At 46.1% G+C, this 22,729-nt stretch overlaps 6 protein-coding genes and 1 long non-coding RNA gene across 10 annotated transcripts; 4 read left to right on the top strand and 3 right to left on the bottom strand.

The window, feature by feature from the left end:
- The first annotated feature begins 500 nt into the window (after positions 1-500).
- LOC117137920 (dnaJ homolog subfamily C member 13) lies at positions 501-10,019 on the top strand. Of its 3 annotated transcripts, XM_033299666.1 has the most exons (22): positions 501-620; positions 930-1,174; positions 1,231-1,371; positions 1,532-1,676; positions 1,833-2,034; positions 2,093-2,597; positions 2,655-2,833; positions 2,889-3,096; positions 3,154-3,564; positions 3,622-3,963; positions 4,022-4,230; positions 4,288-4,456; positions 4,517-5,284; positions 5,348-5,926; positions 5,980-6,091; positions 6,159-7,332; positions 7,388-7,910; positions 7,968-8,461; positions 8,523-8,898; positions 8,959-9,081; positions 9,203-9,461; positions 9,522-9,637. In XM_033299666.1, the coding sequence occupies exons 2-22, from the start codon at positions 983-985 to the stop codon at positions 9,635-9,637; spliced, it is 7,227 nt and encodes a 2,408-aa protein (XP_033155557.1). In that variant the 5' UTR covers positions 501-620; positions 930-982. The 3 variants fall into 3 exon arrangements, with proteins under 3 accessions (XP_033155557.1, XP_033155558.1, XP_033155559.1); XM_033299667.1 differs by lacking the exon at positions 501-620 and having other exon boundaries at positions 983-1,174; positions 9,522-10,019; XM_033299668.1 differs by lacking the exon at positions 501-620 and having other exon boundaries at positions 983-1,174; positions 1,836-2,034.
- Positions 10,020-10,254: 235 nt separating this feature from the next.
- Positions 10,255-11,206, top strand: LOC117137923. The gene is made up of 2 exons (XM_033299673.1): positions 10,255-10,384; positions 10,446-11,206. The coding sequence occupies exons 1-2, from the start codon at positions 10,299-10,301 to the stop codon at positions 10,900-10,902; spliced, it is 543 nt and encodes a 180-aa protein (XP_033155564.1). The 5' UTR covers positions 10,255-10,298; the 3' UTR covers positions 10,903-11,206.
- LOC117137922 (DNA repair protein RAD51 homolog 4) lies at positions 10,880-12,074 on the bottom strand. Its single transcript, XM_033299672.1, has 3 exons — positions 11,781-12,074; positions 11,208-11,722; positions 10,880-11,143 (listed from the first exon to the last, which is right to left on the bottom strand). The coding sequence occupies exons 1-3, from the start codon at positions 12,029-12,031 to the stop codon at positions 10,899-10,901; spliced, it is 1,011 nt and encodes a 336-aa protein (XP_033155563.1). The 5' UTR covers positions 12,032-12,074; the 3' UTR covers positions 10,880-10,898.
- A 724-nt stretch (positions 12,075-12,798) lies between these two features.
- LOC117137019 (proton-coupled folate transporter) lies at positions 12,799-15,724 on the top strand. The gene is made up of 9 exons (XM_033298216.1): positions 12,799-13,033; positions 13,102-13,211; positions 13,272-13,422; positions 13,479-13,668; positions 13,726-14,048; positions 14,277-14,422; positions 14,490-14,679; positions 14,747-14,903; positions 14,964-15,724. Exons 1-9 carry the CDS (start codon positions 12,799-12,801, stop codon positions 15,019-15,021), a joined length of 1,560 nt encoding a protein of 519 aa, XP_033154107.1. The 3' UTR covers positions 15,022-15,724.
- Positions 15,725-15,783: 59 nt separating this feature from the next.
- LOC117137021 lies at positions 15,784-17,014 on the bottom strand. The gene is made up of 2 exons (XR_004459124.1): positions 16,941-17,014; positions 15,784-16,865 (listed from the first exon to the last, which is right to left on the bottom strand). It is a non-coding gene; the product is annotated as an uncharacterized LOC117137021 (long non-coding RNA).
- LOC117137018 lies at positions 16,554-19,402 on the top strand. 2 transcript variants are annotated; one of them, XM_033298215.1, is made up of 9 exons: positions 16,554-16,703; positions 16,789-16,898; positions 16,972-17,122; positions 17,421-18,191; positions 18,252-18,388; positions 18,457-18,646; positions 18,730-18,777; positions 18,842-18,950; positions 19,055-19,392. In XM_033298215.1, exons 1-9 carry the CDS (start codon positions 16,577-16,579, stop codon positions 19,110-19,112), a joined length of 1,701 nt encoding a protein of 566 aa, XP_033154106.1. In that variant the 5' UTR covers positions 16,554-16,576; the 3' UTR covers positions 19,113-19,392. The 2 variants fall into 2 exon arrangements, with proteins under 2 accessions (XP_033154106.1, XP_033154105.1); XM_033298214.1 differs by having other exon boundaries at positions 16,570-16,898; positions 19,055-19,402.
- A 385-nt stretch (positions 19,403-19,787) lies between these two features.
- On the bottom strand, positions 19,788-22,589 carry LOC117137020 (proton-coupled folate transporter). The gene is made up of 9 exons (XM_033298217.1): positions 22,418-22,589; positions 22,244-22,356; positions 21,556-21,706; positions 21,306-21,489; positions 21,022-21,208; positions 20,826-20,961; positions 20,440-20,766; positions 20,224-20,380; positions 19,788-20,160 (listed from the first exon to the last, which is right to left on the bottom strand). The coding sequence occupies exons 1-9, from the start codon at positions 22,587-22,589 to the stop codon at positions 20,097-20,099; spliced, it is 1,491 nt and encodes a 496-aa protein (XP_033154108.1). The 3' UTR covers positions 19,788-20,096.
- Positions 22,590-22,729: the final 140 nt, after the last annotated feature.

The following is a 22,729-nucleotide window of genomic DNA, read 5'->3' as shown; positions in this document are numbered from 1 at the left end:
AAATGATATTAGTATTTGCTTTCATTGAATCACTGGTCTTTTTTAATAAATACAAATAAAACCTTTTTTTACATTTCCTTTTTTTAACGGTAAAAAATCGTACGAAAGGTTTTCCCCAACCGGCAATGTTTTTCTTTTTGAAAATATTCAAACTATCGATAGTTATCAATTAGGGTAGTCCTTACCGTTTAGTGATTGATCGCATATTTACATTTAAAAATAATTAAATAAAGATAAAAGTCTCGTACGTTCATATTCTATATAAAATTATTAGCAATTATTAAATCGTTAAGAAAAGTGAAACGTATAAAGTGGTAATTAGTATGGAAAAATTTTGAAACAGCTGGAATCAGGTTTAATTGGAACTTGGTTTTATAAAATACTCCGAGAACACCGTGAACATACGGTTACCAATTGCTGCTGAACGGGACCACTATCGATAGAACCTTTCAAACTATCGAATCGCTGCAAGACGATTGCCATCGATATTCGCACCTCTATTTATTAGTGTTGTGTAGCCGTTTTACTGCTAAATTGTTTATTGCAAAAATTCCGCAAACGAGAGATATTAGGAATAGTAGACAATATAACAAGTGGGCAGAATGTGTTAGATGTTTAAGGTAAGCCACCGCCAGTGCTGCAGCTCGGCGGAGCCGTATCCAACGGTCTGCGCTCTGGGGGCCGCAGCATTCCGCACTCGTCACGTTTACTCCCCTTTTCTGGTCTTTGTTGGGGCTCCGCTGGCACTTCTGCTGATAAGTGCCCAAGTCGACTTAATTAATCAGTGCCCCGGAGTCGGGGGCAAGTCAATTGGATATTTGGAAACCGCTGGGAACGGGAACCAGCTGCGTGCCCAAAAGAACAGTCGTGAAATGCCGCGGCTCTGATTGGACTCCCATTCCCACACTCCATATCTCACTCACTTTCAGTTGCTGACTAATACTGGGTGGAAGGTAATCAGTTGGAATCGTCACAAGAAACGATGCTGCCGCCTAAGGAAAACGTCGATCTGGAGTGCTTCCTGGTAACCAAGCACTCCTGGAAGGGCAGGTATAAGCGCATCCTCTCCATCGGCACGGCCGGCATATCCACCTACAATCCGGACAAGCTCGACCTGACTAACAGGTGGTCCTATTCGGACATCGTGGCAGCAGCACCCTCAAAGACCTCAAATGTGAGTTTTTTTTTGATCCTACGGAGAGCTCGGAACTAAATAAATTTATCTTTTAGATACCCCATGACTTCGTGATTACCATCAAAAAGGATAAGAAACTAGATACAATCAAGTTATCGTCGGAATATCGGAACGACATCCTAAGCTCTATATTAAAGTACTACAAGGAGTTTGCGGACAAGCCCAAAAATGCTCAGGTTGGTTTTTGAGTCTCACTTCATGGGATTGCATTAATCCTATACAGATTTGAAAACGAGTCCTAATTAATATTTAAATATACAATGTGAATCCTAATCTCTCAAAATTTTAATGTTAAATACTATCTAAACTTGTTAAACTAATGAATATCATTTACAGCGCTTCAGTGCTTACAAATACCACTGGTCGGGCATCAGTCTTCCCACAGTACTGGAGGTCACGCCCTGCTCTCTGGACCAGCTCGATCCCACCACCAACGACGTGCTGGCCAGCTATATGTACAAGGATATCGAGGGAATAATAGGTAGCTATGCACATTCGACTCGCTTGCATCAATTAATGTGTCTTGTTTTGTCCTCATGTGCCTCAATTACAATTCAATACGATCGCTCCGTGTTTTGTTCTTCTTTTTATTTTTGGTTACTTTCCGCACTCATCTTTCTTCCGCACACGTTTTAAGCAGGCATCTCGGACTATGAGGGAGGAATCGTGATGGCCTACGGCGGATTCAGTCGCCTCCATTTGTTTAAGGCGCTGAATCACCACGAGATCGTGCAGAACATAGCACAGAGATCGGCTCAGTTTCTGGGCATTGAAACCAAAATACTCAAGAGTCAGATCACCCTGGAGCAGTTCGAGAGGCAGCGGTTCGGCAAGTTCAGGTGAGTGCACGTGAAAGACCCACCAAAAAATTCTGTATGAAACCATATAATCTTTCAGTGGCGACCAGTTTCAAACCTCGTCGACCGAGTTCTCGGTTCATAAGATAACGCCCCGCCATCCGGATCCGGTGAAGCGTATTCTCTGCCTCACCGAGGTAACGCTGCTGGAGCGGGATCCTCAAACTTACAGCGTCTGCACCCTGCGTCCGCTCACTGATGTGTTTGCCTTAGTTAGAGACAAGGACAATCTTCAGCGCTTCAGCATCGAGTACAAGAATGGAATCGTGCGCAACTACAGCACCAACGACCGCGACTCATTGTTGGCCACTGTTCTGGATGCTGTCCGCTCCAGTGGCAATCAGGATGTGCACGTCCGCATTGGCAACACGCCGCGAGGGAAACGGTATGTGCCATTGAACAGCTCGGTGGACGAGGAGACAGAGGCGAATTTGATGCGCCTGGTTATAAACAATTTTCAAAACCCCTCTAAGCGGTATGAGATACTGGAGCGCTTTAATGCCAATGTGCCTCACAGTGGCCTCAACTACAGTGTAACTCAGGATGTAGGTTAACCTAATGCCTGGATTCCGGTTCAACCTAATTAATGTTTTGTTTCACAGAGCTTGTTTGCTGAAAACAAAGATAAACTTATCCTGAGTGCCCTGCAAGCGTTGGCTCAAAAGGAGCTGGACAGCCCTACGGCCCAGCTGAGCAACCTGGAGCTGGAGGCTATCTTTCACGCACTTACTCGTCTACTCGCTAGCAAAGTTGGATACGCAGCCTTTACCAATCTCCCGGGGTAATGTATTCTAGTTTCGTATTAAAATCATTATTAATGTTTGAATACATTTCAGCTTTCGTGAGATAATCGGTACAAAGGTGGTGGCTGCTTTAAGACGCAAGGATTTGGCTGTGACATACTCCGCCATTGACATGATTAACTCCCTAATGCATTCTGTGAATTCTGACCACGATTTAAAACAGGAGCAACTAAATAAGTCATCCATTCTGTCATCAAAATCGTTTCTGGAAACTTTGCTCAACATGTGGACAACCCATGTGGTAATTAAACCATTCTAGAGTGCGGTCAACTCGTTTTGTAACTATTTATGATTTTAGAGCCATGGCAGTGGTGCTCTGGTGCTCTCAGCCATGCTGGACTTCATGACCTTTGCCTTGTGTGTGCCTTACAGCGAGACCACCGACGGCAAGCAGTTCGATACTCTGCTGGAGCTGGTGGCCGATCGTGGACGCTATTTGTACAAACTGTTCCAGCATCCCTCGCTGGCGATCGTGAAGGGAGCTGGATTGGTGTTGCGGGCCATTATTGAAGAGGGCGAGCTGCAAGTGGCCCAGCAAATGCAAGCATTGGCTTTGGATGAGGCTGCGCTGTGCCGGCACTTACTGGTGGCACTGTATACGCCCTCCAATGATCCCACCCAGACCACGCAACGTCAGTTGTCGCGACATTTGATCGGGCTGTGGCTAACAGACAGTGAGGAGGCCATGGAACTCTTTAAACGCATATTCGTGAGTTATTTGAAATGTATATTCAATCAAGTTTGTCATATTATTCAAATTTACCAGCCCGCTGGCCTGTTAACCTTTTTGGAGTCTGAGGAGACTGTCCCAGAGTCCGATGTCGAGGAGGACAAGCTAAATTTTCGTGACAATCTCAAATTTGCAATACAACATTCCAACAAAACTCGCAAGAATGTGATAGAGAAGCATTTACAAGGCATTAAGCATTGGGGCATGAACCTAATTGAGAAACAGGACGGAGCGGCTCAGGCGTTGAAGAATCGCCCTGTTGTGCTGAGAAATCGACGAAAGAAAAAAAAGACATCTGATGTGGTAGTGAATCTGCCCTTCTTCTTTTACAGCTTTGCCAAAGATCATAGTCTCCCCAATTTAATATGGAATCACAAGGTATTCACATATAAATTTCTAATTATAATTGATAAAATCAAATCAAATATTTTCGCAGACCCGCGAAGAACTGCGTATGTGTTTGGAGAATGAGCTGCGGCAGTTTCTTAATGATCGTGACTTGGCCGGTCAAATGATTGTGGCATGGAATTATCAGGAATTTGAAGTGGCCTACCAATGTCTAGCTGACGAAATCAAAATTGGTGACTACTACATTCGTTTGATACTGGAGAAGGACGACTGGCCGCAAAACCTAGTAAAGGATCCGTAAGTTTCCTTATTTGCTTTAGTTAATTATGGATGTAAACATAGTTATCTCTCTAGGATTGAACTCTTTAATGCCTTGTATCGACGTGTGTTGTGCCGACAACGCGTAAATGATGACCAAATGACGGTGTTTTCCCTCCAGGCTTTGGCTAAGGTTTACCGACGTTACCACGCCGAGATTGGCAAGTTTAACGATATGTCTTACATTCTGCAGCTCAGTGATAGGGTGAGTCTAACACAAAACTTTTAATTTAAGGCTCTCCATTAATACTTCACGTTCCTTTAGTGCCTTTCTCCTTCAATGCGCGATGCACTGATCAACCTAATATCTTGCCTGGTGCTAGAGAAATCGAACAGTCGAGCCCTTATCGATCATGTGCAATGCCTAGTAGATCTCATCACTTTAGCCCATTTACACAAGGGAAGGGCGCAGCTCAATACCAAAACAAATGTTATTGAAGCCGGTCCCAATATGGGTACATACGAAGAAAAGGATTGGTACTACAACATTGAGAAGGATGGCCAAAAGCCGGAGCGTCAGGGACCTATTACATACTCGGAGCTCAAGGAACTTTGGCAGAAGGGATTAATCACACCAAAGACTCGTTGCTGGGCTATTGGAATGGATGGCTGGCGATCGCTCCAGCAGATCCCTCAGCTAAAATGGTGTCTGATTGCCAAAGGCACACCGCTTTACGACGAGACTGAATTGTCCTCAAAGATCCTAGACATTCTGATAAAGTGTACTAGCTTCTTTCCGAGTCGCACCCAAAATGGCGTGGCAGTTCTTATTCCAGGTCCAAAGTTGTCTCGCAAACTTACGGAGTTCATCTGCCTACCGCATGTGGTACAAGTTTGCCTTACCCATGATCCTGGATTGCTGGAACGCGTAGCTACGCTGCTCTACCAGATTATGGAAGACAATCCGGAGATGCCGAAGGTGTACCTTACGGGAGTCTTCTACTTCATGCTCATGTACACAGGCAGCAACATTTTACCTATAACTCGATTCCTCAAGATGACCCATATGAAGCAGGGATTCCGCAGCGAAGAGGTAATAATTTTATACAATTTTTTAATTTAATGAACTTGATCTTAATTTTCATTTCCTTGACAGACCTCCCAGTCTGGAATCATGCACCGCAGCATCCTCGGTCAGCTTCTCCCCGAGGCTATGGTCTGTTTCCTGGAAAATTACAGCGCAGAAAAGTTTGCAGAAATTTTCCTAGGCGAGTTCGACACCCCTGAGGTGATATGGAGCTCAGAGATGCGACGTCTTCTAATAGAGAAGATAGCGGCGCATATCGCAGACTTTACGCCTCGACTTCGTGGACATACAATGGCAAGGTACCCGTACTTGGCCATTCCAGTGATCAGCTATCCACAGCTGGAGAACGAGCTCTTCTGCCACATCTATTACCTGCGTCACTTGTGCGACACCCAAAAGTTCCCCAACTGGCCCATTTCTGATCCCGTGCAGCTTCTGAAGCACACACTCGACGCTTGGCGCAAGGAGGTAGAGAAGAAACCTCCTCAGATGACAATCCAACAAGCTTACCAGGACCTAGGCATCGACCTTACCAAGACTCCTAAGCCAGATGAGTCGATGATTCGTAAGAGCTATTATAAGCTGGCGCAAATGTATCATCCCGATAAAAATCCGAATGGTCGCGAAATATTTGAAAAAGTGAATCAGGTACGTGAATGGTAATCAACATGGTAATCCCTTCTAAAATTCATTATTTTTAGGCGTATGAGTTTCTTTGCTCGCGGAACGTGTGGAGCTCGGGTGGGCCAGATCCCAATAATATTGTGCTGATACTTCGCACACAGAGCATACTCTTTGAGCGGTATCCGGATGGTCAGTGTTACCTAACTTTTTCTTTTTAGAATTATAAAACTATTTAATTATTCACATCTAATTATAGTTTTGCGACCCTACAAGTACGCAGGCTACCCGCAGCTCATTAAGACCATCCGTCTGGAGACGCGAGATGATGAGCTCTTCTCAAAGGAAGCCCAACTACTAACAGCTGCCTCTGAGTTGTGTTACCATACAGTCCACTGCTCTGCCTTAAATGCCGAAGAACTGCGGCGGGAGGAAGGTATTGAGGCGCTCTTGGAGGCCTACACCCGCTGCGTGTCTATTCTGGGCGTGGACTCGAAGCCGGACTCGCTGCACTACCAAGTCATATCGAACGTAACCCGCTGCTTCGAAGTAGCCTGTAACTTTGAGAAGTGCAAGCAGAAGATCATACAGCTGCCACAGTTGCTGTCTGACGTTTGTCGTGTGGTCTATTTTAAACACACGCTATCGGTAAGCCTGGTGACCAGTCTCGCTGCCAATAACTACGACCTGCAATGCCAACTGTCGCGGAACGGCGTTCTCTGGTCCTTACTGCTTTTCATCTTCGAGTATGACTACACGCTGGACGAAAGCGGGGTGGATGTGAGCGATAAGTCAAACCAGCAGCAACTGGCCAACAACCTTGCCAAGATGGCGGTGCTCGGTTGCATCGCCTTGGCTGGTTACAGCATGGAGCTGCGTCAGAAACCGGTGACTGGAAGTGAGACGAACTCACCAGCGGCTAAGGTGCCACCAGTCATAAAACCCAAGCCATCGGTGTCCGCAGCCTCAAGCTCAACGTACACCCAGAACGCTCACAATCCCCTGCAAAGCAAACAGCTGGCCATTACGAGCGGAAAGGAAAAGGAGTCAGACACCTCATCTGGTAGCAGCGACACCGCTAGTTCCACACCCACCGAAAGTGAGCAACAGCAACAGCTTACGAAGACGAGATCCAGTGCCATCCAGCAAAAGTACATTGTTACGGGAGAGGCTAAAAACTCTCTAATCAAACAGGTGCTCGATCGTCTGCTCACGCGTTACATTTCCAACCAGTTGGCCACGGTTCGGGACAGTGATGTGCTTAAGTTGCTCACGGCAAACACTCGTAATCCCTACCTCATCTGGGATAATGGAACTCGCGCTCAGCTTAAGGATTTCCTCGAGCAGCAGCGAACGGCCTCCGCCAAGGAGACGCATGAGGACATTGCCCAGCTCTCAGAGCTAGTTTCCAGCTTTGAGTTCGATGCACACAAGTAAGTGATCAGAACATGAAAACCGGTTGTATATTACGTTAATTTTATCCTTAAGGGACGAGCTGCAGATCGGCGGTATATTCATACGCATCTACAATGATATGCCAACTCATCCTATTGCTCAGCCAAAGCTCTTCATCATGGACCTGCTGGAGTACCTAAAGCACGCTTATCAGTTTTTGCAGTACAAAAAGAACCCTCAATCAAGTGTCGCTCCTGTCAGCGCTACTCCCAAAATGGGAAATGATGGCATCCTGACCCCCACTTTGGCGCCTAATCATCCTCAGCTTCAGCAGGCTTCGACGGGAAAAGCGGGAACTACGTTCGACGAAGTTCTAACTGCTTATAACCGATCAAAGAGCCGGAAGAAGCTGGAGACGGATGCGCTGACGGAACAGCAGTTGGCCTTACAGCAGAGCAAATACGACCTTAGCAGCGATGGAAAGATTGAGCTTCATATTACCATGGTGCTTAAAGCATTGATTGCGGTGATCAAGGCAAACGCCGAGGTGGAAATTCAGTGCATCGGAAACTTCGATATGATATTTGGTTTCTTGGCCAGCAACATATTCCCGGATGTAAGCTTTTTGTTTTGTAATCCCTTGGATATTTATTAGACTTCCTGTTCTTTTTAGAACTCTACTGTCAAAGCGGTGGCCTTGGAGGTGGTTTCTTTGGTTTCGCGCAACAAGGAGTGCGTCTCGGAGGTGGCAGCCTGTGAGATCCTTGGCAACTATCTGGTGGCCCTTAAGGACCCAGAGCTTCGTGCCAGCCAAGTGAAGGTGTTGGAGACTCTGTCGGGACTGATGAACGTGCAGGAGATGATTAAGGAGGCCCAGGCCAAGGGAGCCACTATCTACCTGTTGGATATGTTTTGCAACTCGCGTAATCCGCAAATCCGTGAGATGTGCGCCGGTATTTTGGCCAAGATGACGGCGGATCGCCTGAGCGGGCCCAAGGTGCGGATCACTGTGTCAAAGTTCTTGCCAGCGCTTTTCATAGATGCTATGGTGGAGTCGCCAGCGACGTCCGTGCAGCTCTTTGAGTCCATACACGAGCATCCGGAACTGATTTGGAACGATACCACGCGATCGAATGTCTGTGATGCTGTGGCAGATACATGTCAAAGGTATTTAACAACAAAATGCATTTCGTTGTCTTTTTAATTTTCATGTTTTCTTTTCGCACAGATTCTATCAGCTGCAAAAGGCGAATGCCCGGCATGTGTGGAAAGATCCGGAAATACTTAAGGATATCGTGTCCAATGAAATCGTTGTGGCCGGCGTCTACCTCCGACTGTTCGTCAGCAATCCCGCTTGGACACTTCGCAAGCCAAAGCAATTCCTTTCCGATCTTTTGGACTTTGTCGTCGAACAGATCGGCAAGAGCTCCTCAGAGCAGGATGTGCTAGATCTGTCCACTACTGCGTTAGTGGAGCTCCTACGGTCGCAGCCCAACCTTGCGGACGACATCCCTGTGCTTGGACATATACCAAAGCTGTTCAATCTGCTCTCAGTGCAGCCGAAAAACACGCTATCAGTATTACATCAGCTCTCGCTGTCTGAGGTTGGGTACTATCAACATTTCGGTTGGAGATTCGCTTAAGTTTCGTATATTATGTTTCAGTTCTGCGTGAGTGCCATCTCACAGACGGAATGTGTGGCGCCATTGAAAAAGTGCATGGAGCACAATAGGGATTGCATCGAGAAGGCCTGCGAGGCTCTAAGTCGCCTCTTTAAGCACCAGCATGTGAGTTGCATTCTGAAAGGAATTACTTTGGTTTAAAGTTTTAAGACTGCTGTGAAAATGGCTGCTATTAAGACTTAAATTTATATACCAATCCATAAATATGCCATTTGTTATCTATTAGGATTCGTTGATCAGTCAATCTCTGGAGGTGGGACTTATACCTTTTCTGCTGGGACTACTGGACAGTCGTCTGGAGTTCGTGGACAATCCATCGGCGGTTAAGGCACAAATTGTAGCGGCTCTCAAAGGCATGACGCACAATCTCAATTACGGCGATCGGGTCACGCAAATTCTGCTCAAACACCCCGTGTGGGCCGAATTCAAGGATCAGCGACACGATCTTTTCATCGCCGACACCACAATACGTGGCTATCTGACCGGTAGGTGTATGATTCTTATAGTACTGCCTCATATGTATGTATAACTTTATCCTATTGAAGGAGTCAATCCAACGGCTGGCTACCTGACAGCGGGTCCTGCGCAAAGCGTAGAAGTGCTCACCTCGCCGCCACCCATCGATCGCGATGATCCTTCGGCCCGTCCACCCATCGACTAGCGACGTGTTATCCGCCGGACCAAGGCTAAAGCTTAGGCTGGTATTCAAGATAACGCTAGCATGGAGCCTTCGATTGCCACGGAATCTGAAAACGGAAACGGAATTGCACGGGTTGCCCCCAATTATTGTATTAAACTTTATTTTATTTTGTACACTCGCAGCCAATTGTACGTATCGTGAAAAAGGCTGGCGCGGTAATCGTTAGCCAGCATATTATTAATCTGTAACAAAGTTTCATTTTTTATATTTATAAAAAACCCAACTGTATAAATAATTAGCTGTTAGTTTATACACCGCGCATAAACAACCTAACTAGAGCATGCATAAAGTGATTATACATATTATGGAATAAAGCCGATTCATTACAAATGAGAAACCCAATTGTGACCACGTTCGTTTAAATATCTGGCTATACCCAACTTCCAATAATATTAATAATAAACCAATAAGTAGTTTATGGATTCGATCAGTTTTTATTTGTAATATTTTTAAAGGGGCTTTTAATAATTTTGGTAGGGCAAATACTTCTTTTTTTCTAAGTGTAGTGTTACCTGAATACTAAAAGGTATTTTTTTGGTATTTAAATACAGCTAAGCAAAACGCGTTAGCCTTTTTTTCAGATCATATTGTTTTGGCTGGAGCTATAAACAAAACAATAAATATGTCGCTGGTGGCAGATTATAGCGACTCCTCTGAATCCGATGAAGACAGCAGTAGCACATTTTCCGAAAACGGGGAAACAAAAAGGTGACCATTCTTATATCCGTATGAAGTATGTCATGCGATTACAATTCTGTTGCATTTCCAGTGCGGCACCAGCAGAAAAAGAGAAGACTCCTCCTCCCAAGTTGCCCAGTGCTAGCCAAGCTTTTGCCCAAGGAGCTGGAAAGGGAGATGTGTTCAACAATCCCTTCCTGGAGGCCGAGCTGCATAAAACCGCGTCGCTGGAGCGGCACGTGAAGATGGTCGACAACGACGCGCACCAAAAGTTGAAGAACGGCCGGAAGATTTGCTGGAACTTTAGAAGGGGACGCTGCCGCTTTGGCACCAGTTGCCAGTATGCCCACGATTCCGACTTATCGGTGGATGAGGCGGCGGAGAAGAGTACATTACCGGATCAATCAGTGCCTGTGGTCGTAGAGGCTGCACCGGGTAATTCCAACAGGCGTAAGCGCCCGGGTCTGGGCGATGCCCTGGAGCCGGGGAAACGGGTTATGAAGTCCTACAAACAGCACAATCCGCAGAATCCGTTTGCCCGGCATTAGACCACACCTGCATCCGTGATGCGCAGCAGACAGTGCTCACCATCAGGGCCATATGAGTTCGAGATGACGTAAATGAAACGCAGGCCATCGTCCTGGAGGGTGAAGTCCTCTTCCTCTGGAAGCTCTACCGACAATCTGAGCGTGGCAACCGAGCTCCAGTAGGATCCCAGCATGGGCTCCAACTGCTGTCGCGTCACTTCCTCAACGTCGCCATCTTGCTCGCCGTCATCACCACAGCTATCTGTTAAGATAAAGTTGTAAATAGTGTTAATTCCGTAGTTCACATAAAAAAAACTAGAACATACCTTTATTCTTTTCAAAGAATGACACGTTCCCGATGACAAAGGCCACGCCCCTGAGAGCAAGTTTCCGGATCCTGCAAGCCAATTCTGTCAGCACTGACTTTCTGACGTCCCGCATCCTTCGGCCGCGGTGGTAAGCGAAGCAAGCGGCAAGCGAATCAATGAGGACCAACTTCGTTTGCATGGAAGCCTGTGTTTCGGCGGTCAATTGCTGATCAAAGGAGTTTAGCAGATCATTTATATCAGCACCAGTAGCAGCCTGCACCACACGGATTTCTTTCATGGCCCTTTCACAGGCTTCTGCATCCACTTTCCTGGCGCGCAGCATGTCCTGTATTCTCTTACAGGAGAATTCCCGCTTGGTGTCTATGAATAATACTGCCTGGCTATGCTTCCATACGAAATTTAGGGCCAACGTGTACAACACCTGAGTCTTGCCTACGCCTGGTTGACCACAGAGTTCCCAGACTCTGCCTGGCTTGAAGGGCTGCTCCACGGAGTGCAAGAGTTTGTCCAACCTGGTTTGTGGTCAGAGCTATAAAGTTGTAGTCCTGGTAAAATGATACAAGGACTTACTCTTCGATTCCCGTCTCGTAATTGAAGTCCGGAGTGCCTTCATGAACTGAACCTTTTGGCAACAGAGACAATTCCTTCTTCAATTCTCGAACTGATTGTATGTTTATGGCCCATAGCTCGTGGAGTTTCTTCTCATCCGCATCATAAAAGTCGATCAGGGAGCATATGTTGTTCTTACGGAGTAAATTTAATTGGTATTCGGATAGCAATTTCCCTGTGCACGTTTGCAAAATCATAAGCCTGAGGTCCATTTTGGGCGCCTTTATTTATTTATATTCTTTTCAACAACGTATCGAAATCGCACTATCATCGATGATGATAGTGTCCACTTTATAAATAATCGATAACAGTGCGGCTAAATTTAAATTTCACCAATCAGTAAAATAAATTTAAATGCATGCAAAAATTACGAATCGAGAATATAATGTTTTAAATATTGTGTTTTTAACAATATGTACTTGCCAAAGAAACTACCTAAAGGTAAATAAATTTTTAATCAAAGTACTCGTTAAAGAGTCGATCATTGATTAACTAAAATAAGTTGGCACTCGAATCACAACATGCATATTAATGAGTGTTTATCTTTTGCTTAGCAGCCGCAACTCAGCTCTTAGTTCAGATACGGCACGTTGTGCCAATAAAAAAAGTCCCTAAGAGGAAATGCTCAGTTCGAAACTGACTCACGTGTGGGGATCACAACAAAACTACAGTGTTCCCCCGATATCAACAATTTAAATTGGTCATGCAACATAATCGAAAGTTTCTAAATAACTTTAGTTGGCACGTTAAGGATAAAATAGGAAATTCAAATAAATAAAAAAGTAAAAAATTTATAACCGAACTACTTTTGCTATTTTACGATAAGAGGCTTCACAATAGGAGAGCATACTTCATACATGCATATGCCTTCGGAATAAGAGCTCCCACACATAAGTGTATCCCCGTCTCTTTATCTGAAATCTTGTCGCCTCTCGTTGGAGGCAATGAATCCAATTCAAGACTCAGTTGAGTTACAGAGATGAACGAGGAACCTCACGCCCACGAAAATTTGGTTGCCAAAGCTCAGAGATCCAGCTTTGCGGATGCGGAAGTTGCCAGCACAGGTAGCGAGGAGAATCGCAGTTCCGGTGCGTCAGCTATTGCAGCTGGTACAGAACTACCAGGCAATCCTCAGGCTTCAAGACCCCAATCACTGAGGATATATCTACTCGAACCATTTATTTTAATCCTTCTGTTTGCCTACAACTTCTCATGTAAGTCCAGTGAAGTTATCTTAGGGCATTCGTATCAGTAAGGCTATGTGTACTCCCCCGGATTTTAGCAACCGTTCTGAAGAATGAAGTCATCTACCAAAGCTGCACGGCTGGTTTTGGGTATCCGGATAGCGTTTGCCAGCTGCTGGGCACCAAAAATGTCACTAATGAAACAAAGGTGGGGATAGCAACTCTGTGAGGGAATATAGCAAGTTTAAATCAATATCCTGTTTTCCAGAGAATTGAGGAGCAAGTGCAGCCATACGCTGCGCAGGTTACACTGGCGATGCGATTGGTGGAGTGCTTTATTCCCGCTTTTTGTGGACTCTTTGCTGGCTCCTGGGCGGACCACTATGGACGCAAGCCCCTTCTCATGTGCTCCTTTCTAGGTGGGTGTGATCCCCCGGTAGTCAGAAGATGCCTATGTGCTTAACCTGTAATGCAGGCTACGGCCTTCAGTATCTCATTTCAGCTGCGATTGCCTACTGTGCCATGCACACCCAAGGTCTGGTCAGTCCCTGGTGGTATGTGCTATCCATCATACCGCTCTCCTGCTTGGGAAGCAGTGTCACCTATTCGGTGGCTGCCGTCTGTTTTATTGCCGATGTCTCCGACGGAAGAGTTCGATCATACAGGTATTTAACCAAGGAATCAGGGGACTTACTATTACTGATGGGATTTATGCTCCCTAGGATGATTGCCTATGAGCTGGCCATATATGTGGGCCTGCTCCTTGGTAGCCTTGGTTCTGGTTATGCATACGAGGCCACGGACGCCTACATTGTGTTCAGCATATCTGCAGTTTGCATTTTCACGGCTCTCTTTCTGATGGCATTCCTCCTACCGGAGAGTTTGCCCGCCAGAAATAGGACACTATCAACGCCATCGACTGGCACTAGTGTGGTTTCCATGCTGAAGACCTTGTGGCGCACCTGCTCGAAGCCTCGAGAGCACCAGAATCGCTTCATGCTCACTACCATCATGGTAGTGCTGCTCCTCACCGCATTTGTATCGGGTAAGTTCCAAATTACATAATTTGGCATGCAAGCGTCGTTTAAAACCGAGGTGATCATACGGGAAAGCCCTGAAAACGTTTAAGTACCTATATCGTTTTGGCACTTCAAGATTTCATAAATCGATTGAAATTCTGAAATGGGGTTGTTATTAATTGCCACGTCCCTTTGTTTGCGGATAAGCATTGACAAAGATCTTGGTTTGATATATTCATTTTGGCTTTCACCAGACGGCAGCAACTCGGTGTTCTACAAGTTCATGAGGATAAAGTTCCATTGGACCGTAAAGCAGTTTACTGAGTACGAGACCGTTGGCATTTTGGTACCCGCAGTGGCTGGTTCAGGTGGAGTTCTCTTCATTTGGTCGCTCCGCAAGGTGAGTTGTATGTGAAGCCGGCTAACTAGATGCCTGACCTATGACCTATGACCGCTTTAACTGACAGTGCACCAATTCGGCAATCCTGTGGCTGGCACTGGTGTCCCTGCTGAGCCACTGCTCCAGCAGCCTGATGAAGGGCTTCGCCTTGGAGAGCTGGCAGATATACGTGGCCATTGGGCTGGGCGTTTTCAAGTCGCTTGTGAATCCCATGTGCCGCACCATGATCACCAATCTGCTGCCGGCTGATGAGCGGGGTAAGTACGGATGGCATGCCTTATGGCCATGTTCTTCACACACATATCTGTGGTTTCCCCCATCCAGGCAAAATCTTCGCCCTGCTTGGCGTCTTGCAAGCACTTGCCCCCCTCATATCTTCCACCTTGTACGTTGCGATCTACACCCGTACACTGAACACAGAGCCGGGGATTTTCAACGTGTTTAGCGCCTTCTTATTTGGCATCGGCATTATTCTGCTGGGGTAAGTTTCTATGACCCAAGTGCGATAAGTTTCTAATGTGTTCAATACCAAATATTTCAGCACGGTTTGGCACAAGAAGTCGAGAAATCTGGTGTACTATGAGCCGGTTTTCAAATGATTTATGGGCGAACCAAAGTGGAGAATGCAAGAAAGCGCCAGTCATGCCAAGTTTTGGCTATCACTTACACAGGTGGGCTGGACTGGCTGTGGGGACTCCGTCGACTCATCCGTATATCAACTCGAACCTATTTACATACTCGATTGTCGCGCAATAACCTATACAACCCATACAAATCCAAGCGTAGAGTTTGGGGAATTGTGCTTTGCCAATATCTCGAGATCTCACTCTCCCTTCCCCTGGGAAAAATCGTTTAATTACAGAAGCAAAATATTTTCTCATTAACAAAAATATGGGTTATTATTGCAGCCAAGCTGTGGCGTGTGCGCAGTCACTTGACAATTCTTACGGAATATCTATAAAAATGTCAGGATGTGCGCACTTTTGTGCATATGCCCCACCAACGATTGGTGCTAACTACGGATCTGAGCGAGCGCTAATTCCACTCGCTAATTTTAAATTAGTCGCCAGGTTTTTAACACCCTTGGTCGAGATGGGTCTTGTGGCCGCCATCTACTCGAAACCCGAATGGAACTCAATTTACGCACGAATTTAGTGACCCAGCGGAGCAGAACGAAATCCCCGGAATTCTGGGTGGATTCAAGCCGACCGTATCGCATGAATTGTCATCGGGCCAATTAAAATGAATGTAAAAAATGATCAAAATCAAATACCATTATAATTATAGCGATTTTATTCTTGCATAAGCTTAAATTTCCATTCCGCGATTTTCAATTTATTTAACTGATAAAAACACATTGCTTGTGGTACAAAAAGTGCGCACATACACATTTACTTCATCCGTTATTCCCATCGGTTATTTTTGCCATCGGTCGGTGGAACCACTAACCACTTTTCGGACGCCCATGGCTCTGGCTCGTGCTACTCATTTGCACAATTCAAAGATGAAATCAAACGAAGCATCCAAACTACGCTTCTCACGTTTCCCCTACCCAACTTTCGGTGAGTTGAGCTGGTAAGGTAGGGCTCCGGATCCAATTTAGCCGGTCCGGCGTCGAAATGCAGTTCTATGGGCTTGGAATCGAATCTGGACAAACGGGAGTGCGGCATATTTGCCCATATTTTCCGCCGGGGAATGCAATTTCACGTGAATCCAACTGATGCGGCTCTAGATGAACAACTGTTCGCCAGCGCGACTGTTGTTTACCTGGTGTGTGCTCATGTGTTGCCGCTTCCTCCGCCGCCGAGAGACCCGCTATAAAAGCGCACGGATTTCGCGGTAGCCGCTCATTTCGAGAACGAAACTCTATTTGTATCGTCGCCGTCGGATTGGAAGTGGATTTCGGTTTCGTGTTTCCGACTGCTGTGGCAATCAAACGCTTGAATTATAATCGAATCTGGCATTAGTAACCCATAAATCTGATCGGCAGAGCTGGGCGCCAGGGTGTTTTCTCTACGGGGTGTTCCGACTACGGTTACGTGACAGGTGTTGCAATGAGCCAGTGAGGAGGAGGAGAAGGAGGAGGAGGAGAAGCCAACAAGTTCGGCAATTTGAAGCTAGATATTCAAGAACTTGTCCACCAACAAAATAGCCATGGTCGAGAAGGCGTCCAATGCGTTTACACTGGAAAAGCTCCGAAATCTGCAATGGGAAAAGGTGTTTCATATGTTTTACATCGAACCGGTTGTGTTCATGCTGCTCTTCTCGCACACGCTATCGGGTGAGTTACCCGCCCCAGTGCCTCAGCGCCCCAGTCCTCCGAATCCGCCACCTAGAACCTATCACCAATTCGGCATCTTGTTCAGGCACCATCCAGCGCAACCAGGTCATCTACCAGACGTGCACGGTGATATTCCACTACAACGAGAGCGACTGCAAGCAGCTGGATGTGAAGAACGCCAGTGCGGAGATTAATGTGGGTTACAGTACGGCGGAAGCCACCAGTCCAGTCCACTACCGAGATCTGATCCTACTCCTCCGCTTTGCAGGCCATTGAGACGGAACTGCAGCCGTATGTGGCCAATCTGTTCCTGGCCCGCACCCTCCTGGAGAGCATTGTGCCAGCCTTTTGCGGCCTGTTCATCGGCTCCTGGTCGGATCACTATGGACGCAAGCCCCTGCTCATTGTTTCCATGATAGGTGAGACCTGTTTTATTGACTTCTACCTGATCGTGCTAACTATCGATTTTTGCACAATCAATAGCGCGGAGAAACGTAAACACAATCGAGCTTCTCTAATTTGTAATCACTTCTATAGCTTCTTTATATATACAAAAGTTTAAAGCTTCAGTTAGAGGGGAGGGAAAATGGGTGCCAGACTTGTTATTTGAGTGCAAAATTTATAAAACGACTCTATGCTCAAATAATATAGATGTACAATAAGGGATTGTGAAAAAGAACGAGTGTGATACATTTCCATATCTTCCATCCTGCGCAGGATTCTCGGCATCATTCCTCATGATGGCCGCCATCTGCGAGTTGTCCAGCTACTATGTGGTCAACCCCTGGTGGTACATCATGGCTGCAGTGCCCCACTCCCTGCTAGGCGGCAATTGCGTCTTCTCGGTGGCCGCCTTCTGCTTTATCTCGGACATCACCGATTGCAAGTCGCGTCCCTATCGCATGATCTTCATGGAATCGCTATTCTTCATTGGGTTGACAAGTGGATCTTTGCTGTCCAGCTTTGTGTACGCGGCTGTGGGGTCAGCGGCGACCATTGGGATATCCGGCTGCATCGTCACCTTCGCAACGCTCTTCATCATCTTCTTTGTGCCGGAGAGCTTGCACTTCCATAAGGAACAGGAAACGAAGAATGCGATTGCTGCAAATGTCGAAAAGGAGTGCATCGACAGCAAAGTGCCTATAACCGCCTGTGACCTCCAGTTGGACCGCGTGGCGATTGACTGCCCGCCGAACTTCATGAACGACGAGGAGCCAGGGAAGGAGAAGAGGATGGAGTTGCCCACACCGGCAACGCCTGCGATGAGCTTCGACGACGACCTGTTGGCGAAGTACGTGGAGCGGCTGCCACAGAAGGCGGAGGAGCGCAAGCGCCAGGAGGCGGAAGAGCAGGCCAAGAAGGCGGGCTTGTTCAGTATGGTGCACATCAGGGACATGATCAGCACCTGCTTCAAGCGACGCGATCATCACGCGCGTGCCATCATCTGGCTGGTTACGCTGGCAATGTTTCTCTCCATCTTTGTATTCGGTAAGGTTCAGCATGATCTTGCTATTAAATCCATAGCTAATTAAGTCCAATCGCTTTTAGATGGAGTGATGACAGTGATGTACCTATTCGTGCGCGAGAAATTCCACTGGACTGTGCGGGACTACACGTTCTTCGAAACGGTCAGCCACCTGGTGCCCATGATTGGCGCACTCATCGGTTTCCTTGTTCTGCGAAAGGTGAGCTCTTTAAATGGCGCCCACCGTGGGGCATACAATATGCTTTTGAGGTTATCCTTTCGTTATAGGTCTTTCGCCTGTCGGTGGTGACCCTGGCACTGCTGGCCTTCTTTTCGGAGATTCTGAACAATCTGGCCAAGGGCTTTGCAACGATGCCCTGGCACATGTACCTTTCGGTGACCCTGGGCGTCTTCCGCTCCATCTCAGGCCCCATGTGCCGCACAATAGTATCGAACATAGTGCCTCCCTCGGATCTGGGTGAGTTTCGTGTTTGGTTAAACCCAGAGCACCAGCTGTTTCATTTTAGGAAAATTAACTAATTTGCCTCTCACCAACCGCAGGCAAGATTTTCTCCATCAAGAATGTTTTGCAGTCGTTTGCACCGTTCGGTAAGCTGAGCTAGTGTCGTTTGATTGTTGATTATATTACTGACTCTTTGGCTGCTAATTACAGTGGCGGCACCCTTGTACACCCTCATCTATAAGCGATCCCTGACCACCTATCCGGGTCTGTTCAACTTCGTCAGCTCGTTCCTGTACCTGCTTTCGTTCGTGTTTATCGGGTGAGCTTAGCGCCCTGAACCGGCACTACCACAATGGGAGGAGGAAAGCCCCTCTCCAACCTGCTAATTGATCACACATTCCACCTTCCCCTACCCCCTTACAGATATGTCTTGCGGATCAAATACAGGCACAAGCAGCACTACGCCAAGGTTCTGAAGTGAGGCGGTAAAAAATTAGCACGTGATCAACTAACCGAGCAATAAAGATTTACAAGTGGAGCGAATTTAAAGATGCGAGTCCGAAAGCAGACGCTTAACTATGAGGGACCATCAGTTATAAATTGAACGAATGGATCTTTGTTTGACTTGTTTATTTATATGTTAAATTATTTGTAATTTTGTTTTAAAAATGTATCTAGCTATATATCTGTACTCCTAGAGTAGACAATTAAAAAGTCGCACCATCTCGCCCTTTCATTAGTTGAATATCGGGTATGTATATCTCTTGTTGTACCCATTAAAAGGTATCCTAGATTTTAATGATAGTATGTAACAGGAACAACGATGAGGAAGTGTTTCCAAACTTATAATGTATACATATAAACATTCTTGAATCACAGAATCACTATCCAATCGACCTAGATTCGGGAACTATAAAACATAAGGTTAGGCATCCAAGTTCCAGAGCGAGGCTATTCACAAACCGTTCCAATCACGCACGCCCGCACTTTTGAAAATGTTTAGATTTTTAATTTCATCATTCATCATTTTCATTTTATTGTTTATTTTGCCAATTTCGAGAGAAGTGCCATAAATATTTGGTCACGTTCACTCTCAAATGAATTTTTGAAATTTCTGCGTCGTTTCACTAGTTGAGTCGAAGAACTCGACGATAGCGTTCCTCTTAACTAAAATATTTGTTAAACTGCTCTTCCTTTTTTTTTTTTACAAAATAGAACAATTTAAAATATTTAGAGCTTACGTTATTAAATACCATTGCAATTTATTTATTTATACATATTTGTTTAACCTAAGTCTTTGGTGAATTTTATATGGCTGACCTATGAATTCCTATCCTACAGCTTGCTATTCACATTGGTTTAGGCTTAGCCTAATTGGCATAGCAAATACATCTCCGCAATAATACTTATATATGTACATACGTATTGATACACTGGCCTATGAATGGTCCACAACTCCATTGGGTCAACTTCCTATGGCCTGGTAAACGCTGTTGCTACCCATTGACTTTTGAATGCCGAAAACCGCGCTGCAATGGGATGTTAACTTGGTAAGTATAATACAATTTTCGGAATGCGAAAGGAAAACTCACGCCGACATGCAGTAACACAGGAAGTACAGTCCCACACTGATGAAGTTAAAGATGCCCGGATAGAAGTTGACTGTTGCCTGGTATACGGCCGTATAGAGAGGTGCCGCTCCCAAAGGAGAAATGGACTGCAGGGAAGTAGTTAGCGAGAAGATTTTACCTACCAATGGAACAGGTATTAGCACATATATAGAAGGTCCATGTTCTCCTCCAACTTACCCAACTCCGAGCTGGGAGTCACGTGCGACAGGATGGCCTTGCACATGGGCGACATGACGCCCCGCATCATGCCCACTATGAGGGCCAAGTACATCTCGCTGCCATAAACGGCCGTGGCTCTGACCGTGCTCTCGAGGACACAACAGGCGAAGGCCAGGAGCGTCATCATGATGGTGGACAATCCCAGAAGGCGACGCAGTAGGATCATTGCGATGGTACTGCCAACCACTTGAATGACCACCCTGGCCGCGTTAAACACACTGTAGTCCTGGACCGTGTAGTCGAACTGCTTCCGCATGAACATGTAGTTCACTGTGGACTCGCCCTCTGGAATTCGACCGACTTGTCAGTTCCTCGTCTGGAGCATCGATATCAACGTCACTCACCCATGGCAAAAACGCACAGTGTCAGCGACATCATCACAAACCAGATGATAGCACGATCGTAGTTCTCGCGCTTCCTGAAGCAGGTCTTTACGAGGACCTTAACCAGGTCCAAACGGAAGAACTCGCGGATTCGGGACTGGGCGATAATTACGTAAATTAGCAAAAGCTGACAGTTGATAGAGAACATTGTACTTACCCCAGTTTGCAAATCTTCAGACTTCAGACTCTCGGCCACAAAGAAGTAGACGTATATGAGCGCAATGGAGATAATGGATCCCACCAAGATAAAGAGTATTGAAGCTCCAGTAGCCGCATAGATGTAGCCACTAGCCACTCCGCCAGCCATCATGCCCAGGCCAAGGGCAGCTTCCATGGTCACCATTCTGGGAGAGAATTCATTAATGAGTATAAGTTATGTCAGACTTATATCGAATCCTTTCAAATAAGATTCCTTTGAAGTAATCTCTTTGAGCCACTCACCTCATGGCCCGCTTATCCTCGGTGGCCACATCGGATACATGGCAGTAGAGGATGGTGATGAGGGCGCAGGTGCCTCCGCTGAACACCGATGGCACAGAGGACAAGAGAAACCACCAGGGACTGATATTGACGGCAGTCGTTATTTGAGTAAGAACAACCAGGATGATGGCGCTGAAAAAGTAGCCTACGAAATAAATCAGATACTTAATAGAGTTCACCAGATCATGAGGTATTCATATGGCATTCTCACCTGTGAACGTGGATAGCAGGATGGGCCTTCTGCCGAACTTATCTGACCAGGGTCCCAGGAAGAGGCTTACTATGGCGGGAACGGTGCTCTCGAGCATCGAGCTTATCATTGTGATGGTCGAGGCATACTCCTGAACTTGCCCCTCGATCTTCTGCAAAATGGGAACTCTGTTGATAGGGGGATTCTCTACTGCACTGGTGATAAGCCCGGCAAGCTGTCGTCACGTTTCCATGACTCACTAGGTCTTTTGGCCGGGCTTAACTATCTACCCACATCAAGTCGAAATATTATTCCCGATTTGTGTACTGTGGTCGATAACTTATTGTGATAAGACGAGTCATTAGTCATAAACAATTTGGGTTTACTTTTGTTGTGGTCAACTGATAAGCAGAAACAGGTGCGACAAAGGTATAAGTTAACTGAAGATACCAGGCAACGTTAACCATAAACACATGCATAGTTTTCAATCCGCATCTAAAGTTAACAAACATTTAGATGTTTTGGAAATGAATATGGAACGAATTACACTTGACCACAAAAGGAAAACAACAAGAGTTTATATAAACCGAGAATGGTTTGTTCCCACAACAATGACTGCTAATTGAAATGCAATTATAGAATCACTGAAATCGCATTCATTAAAGTTTATGCATAAAAATACGCATACGCCTATTGCTTTTCAACTTGCCTTAACCTCATCGGAGGCACGATCCGTACCGAGAAATGGCTCGCATTCGGTAGCATTGTATTTCATGACCGTGACGCAGGTCTGGTAGAGTATCTGGTTCTGGTAAACGGCATCTGATGGAAACAATCTGATTTATAGACGCGCCCACAACACAGTCAACACATCTGTACACACCTGTTAGGAATCTGCCAAAGAAAACCAGAAATACGGCGGGCTCTAAAATAAGCGAGCGTGGTCGTTTCAGCCAGCTAGCGAAAGTCCGATGGCTGGGTGGCGGCGACTGCACTTCTGTGTCCAGCAACTCATCATCAGCGCCAATAATGGGCTCCTCATCATCTCTCGGCATTTTGGTTCAGTGAAGGTCACGGTCTTATCGCTCACCTAATGCAACAAAGCGATCGCAGCAATTATCGTGTAGACAAAGGAATTAGCGATTCATTCAGCCAAGCAATATATCGTAGCGGGAACTCAGTTAAACCTCCGCGC

Source organism: Drosophila mauritiana, chromosome 2R (genome assembly GCF_004382145.1).
Source record: "Drosophila mauritiana strain mau12 chromosome 2R, ASM438214v1, whole genome shotgun sequence".
In the NCBI taxonomy this organism is placed as follows: domain Eukaryota; kingdom Metazoa; phylum Arthropoda; class Insecta; order Diptera; family Drosophilidae; genus Drosophila; species Drosophila mauritiana.
The sequence above is the reverse complement of the archived record's forward strand: the minus strand, read 5'-3'. Positions and strand labels throughout refer to the sequence as shown.